This window comes from Nanorana parkeri, unplaced genomic scaffold (assembly GCF_000935625.1).
Source record: "Nanorana parkeri isolate BGI_ZX_2015 unplaced genomic scaffold, ASM93562v1 scaffold34, whole genome shotgun sequence".
NCBI classification, from domain to species: Eukaryota; Metazoa; Chordata; class Amphibia; order Anura; family Dicroglossidae; genus Nanorana; species Nanorana parkeri.
The window spans coordinates 2,308,169-2,312,339 of NW_017306302.1; the positions used below are offsets into that span (position 1 = coordinate 2,308,169).

The 4,171-nt window shown below is 40.0% G+C and overlaps 1 protein-coding gene across 1 annotated transcript in view; it reads right to left on the minus strand.

Annotated features, from left to right (window-relative positions):
* Window positions 1-495: 495 nt before the first annotated feature.
* Window positions 496-4,171, minus strand: part of ERBIN (erbb2 interacting protein) — a 225,326-nt gene continuing 221,650 nt past the window's right edge. The window contains exons 26-28 of the mRNA XM_018569304.1: window positions 3,191-3,283; window positions 2,893-2,967; window positions 496-1,266 (exon numbers count right to left, since the gene is read on the minus strand). Coding sequence (XP_018424806.1) covers window positions 1,159-1,266; window positions 2,893-2,967; window positions 3,191-3,283 — 276 coding nt within the window. The 3' untranslated portion in view covers window positions 496-1,158. The remainder of the gene's footprint in view (window positions 1,267-2,892; window positions 2,968-3,190; window positions 3,284-4,171) is intronic.

Sequence of the window (4,171 nt, forward strand, 5' to 3'; positions counted from 1 at the left end):
TCATATCAGCTTGTGTGGTGGTTGAAATCACAGACGGCTTTGCTTCACAAACCATCATGCAAGCTGCTGGTAGCTAGCTACCTACATCACAGACTTGGCACTTCAGTGTATGGGACAGTGGAGAAACTCAATCCAGAAAAGAAAAAAAAAAGCTGTGGATTTCAAGAAGAATCCGTTAAGGTCGTTAACTTTGGATATATAAATTTAAAACCAAACGCTCTCAGGCACCACGCACATAGGTTTGCATGCGTAGGCACAATCTGACTTCATTTTTGTAGTACCGCCCAGGCCTAGCATAAAGCATCTTTTATGGTACATGAGAACAGATTGGGAAAATATGTAAACACATGTCCCATTACATAATCTTTGTTTCTATTTAAAAAAGAAAACTGTGACAATAAAAATGTGCTTCACACATGCAGAAGAGCTTGTTTTTTTATACAGAACTTCTAAATAAAAAAAAATGCCACTGGTGCCCAAAATTAAAAAAAAATATCCTTCTAATGAGACCCTATATTCTAAATAAAAACCACTTATATCGGACATGGCCCTGGATACCAGATAGGACAGGAGGCCACATTACCCAGCCAACCAAAAAAAAAGTGCCACTTTGCTGTATCGCCTGCCAAAACTCTATACACATAGCAAAGCCAACATGGCTCAGTCTGCCTCGAGATAAGTGGTTGTGGATTTTTAAAATGTATTAAAAAAAATAAAAATGATACCAGGTGTGAAGAGAGAAAGGCATACATGTAGCTACATTACTTATAGCTACAGTAGAGACGGTTCTGACCTCCGCCCCCTTGCTCGCTACAATTTAGGCTCATTTTGTAAAATCTTACAGAGTTTAGTAACACGCTTTGTCCAAAAATAAACCTACATTCTGTACAAAAACAACACAGGTTTGTTCTTGTAGGCAAAACTACTCAAACATTCACACCGGAGCAGCAAGGCCTTTGGAACCCGGCTGCGTTATCTGCAGTGGTTTACTCCCCTAAACCACATATTTTTCACAACATTTCTGTACAAATAGTTTTTCTTGAATATCAAAATTCCAAGTGCATGGTTTTCTAAGTTGCTTTTTCTTATATACATAGAAAAATATACTAATTAAGTCTCTTGACACATTGCTGGCTTTCAGTTCATTGCCTTTGCGGTTTACACGGCTCCATCCCGTAAAATGATCATCTCTACGGCGCTCTGAAACTTCTTCAACAAAGACACCGCCTGCCCATGGTCGATATTCAGGAAACTGTACCCATTTGCCTGAGAAGAGGAAGGAACTTTTGTTATACACTTTGGATGCACCGATAGCAAGTACCGTACTCGGTACAAGTACAGATACATTTCGAGCTCAAAGACTAGACTAGAGAAGAATTCAAAAGTTAGGAGGCAGCTGTCATTTGTAAGGAGCACACAGAGCTCCTGGGATTTGTACATCTCTGTTTTAATGTATGATTTGTTTTTATAAACATATATTAGGGATGCACCGATACCAGTTTTGCAAGTACAAGTACTGATACTTGCCCAAGTACTCACAGATACAAGTACAGATACATTTTTGTTTAGTGTCATGTGACAGTTTTTCTAAAACAATACAGACTAATGATTTCAGGACAGTGGTGGAGCGCCAGAGCCAGGTCCCAGCTGCAACCCTGGTAGTTCTCCTGACAATGCCAAGTATCGGCACTGGTATCTGAAAAGTATCGGTGCATCCCTATTATACACAAGACAGAATTAACAGATTGTTTACACGCTTTCTCACTTAGTAAACTCTTCCTCTTTTAAAGCTGAACTTCAGGCAAAAAAACTAAATACGCAGATGAAATTCATATATGGGAGATATTTTACAGCACAGCCAGGTGGATGATGCCAATCCCAGTTTAGGAATACAGTGGTGTCCTCTCTTCCCTCAGCCTATGACTGGATAGTTTCAGAACCAGCAGACTGATGAGCTCCTCTCCCTGTCACTCTTCTTTCTCCTCCTATTAGCATGTCCCTTGCTGCCACATGAGCACTGCACAACTGACCGTCTCCTTGTGCCACTTCTCCCTCTCGCGGTCTGAGTTCTGCTATACAGGGGGTTTTAATCCCCCAGGGGACCAGGTGCATGTGGCAATTGGTTCCATTCAAATCAGTGCTGCCATTGGCAAGACAGACAGTTACCTACTGCAGTGTGACCATGCTGCTAACAAAGACAGATTTTTTGAGAGACAGCGATGTTCTCTGGCAGCAGGGGATGCTCTGGAGACTGGGGCTGCCATTCACAACGGATCACATTTTTAGTCCCATGTAGAAATATAAGAACATGCTATTCTAAAATTATCATAGTGAAGTTAAAATAGACCTGAACTGAGATTATGTTGCAAGGCAAACAAAGTTGAAATCAGATTGGAGCTAAGATAAGAACGTCATCACAACTGTGCTCACAATAAAAGCAAATAGCAATAAATTTAAATTACGTGATAATTTTAAAGGAATCCTATTGCAATAAAAAAATGAATGCACACATTTCTATATGCAATTCATAATCCTGTATTAAAAAAAACATTTTGATATCCAAACTCAGTCGGAATTGCTCAGTAAGAAAAAGAGAAGTAAGCAAACTACAGCACTTCAAGGAAACTAATTGAAATACATATTTTGCAGACCTAAGGAAAGGTTAGAACCTCTGTCAGGGATTTATTACTGTCTGAGAGCCTTGCTAGGGAGACTTTGTGTCACTTCCTGTTCTGGTGCAAACAGTCACCTGGACAGAAGTTAGGGCAAAATCTCCGACAGGAACGCATACGCCAATATAAAGCTGATGGGCATTTTAGTCTTCCTCAAATACTTGAATGCCATTGCAGAGTGCCATGGCAGATACATGTGGTTTAAGGAGCTCATAGTTACCTGTATTATCTTGTCTCCAGGCTGTAAAAGTTTAGATGCCGGTCCTTCAGATTGTACTCTTGTAACATATATGCCCTGCAAAGAGTGTAGAAGGAACCATTGATCAAAATGACTATGACAGTATTATCTATAGACCTGATTGATCATCAGACTACAATGCGTCCTGTGACATTAGAATTATTTTACTACTTTTTATAAATAAAAACAAAAAAAATATATTCTCTAATTAGGGCTAGAGTTATAAAATATTGGTGGTACCATCTGCATGACAAGAGATACAGCAGAGCAAAATACTTACATCATCTCCTGGTCTGAAGGGATTTCCTCTCCCGCCAACACCTCCTGATATACTAAAGCCCAATTCAGGATCCTTCACTAGTCGTATCCGTACCTAAAATGTAAACACAAGCATGTAACTGGAGGCTTGGCTTGTTACATTCTATTCAAACTGCAGGGCCACATGTGATATTCATCCACAAAAGTCTCAAGCGTGCTAGCAGTAAGGACTCTACACTCAAAAAGGCCACGAATGCATGGAAAAACTTGGAACATACATGGAACAGCCAGCTGCCTACAAACCTTGGCCTGTCCAGCTGATCATATCAGAAACAAGTCATGCTTGTTTGATAATATGTACTTTAGGAGCAGTGGTTCTTGATTTTAATACTAGGATGTAATGAAAAGCAGCATTGTTACCCATAAACCATACAACCGATAACACCAACTTATTTTATAAACTGCAATGGAAAAAGGATGGCTAGAATCATTCATACCATCTGTTTCTCGTATGTTGCTTTATTTTTGAAGCCAACCTTTTGTCATGTTATGAACAATCAAATATTTACATGCCCAACCAGATGGAAATGAGCTATTATTAAAACAAGTCTTCACTGTTCTCTGTAGCTGCAGGCACTGTAAAGCAATTCATCTTTAAAGCTCACAGCAGAAGCATTGATGTTCAGCTTCCCCTCTCCCAGAAGTGATTCAGCAGTCTTCCAATGACTAAGGGACACAAAAGCAGACACGCTGGGAACACAAAGAAGGTACAGTGAGAGGGCACTGTAGGATTAACTGACTTACCAAAAGAGCATGAACAACTTTGATGCTTCTGCTGTAAACTTTGGAGGATGATTTGGTCTACAGGTCTACAGTGCCTGCAGCTACAGAGGTCAGCAAGGGCTTGTCTGAAAGTTTATTTACTAGTTGTTAATATGTGAATGTCTGTAGCCTGGGTATAGGGTGTGTGTGTGTGTGTGTGTGTGTGTGTGTGTGTGTGTGT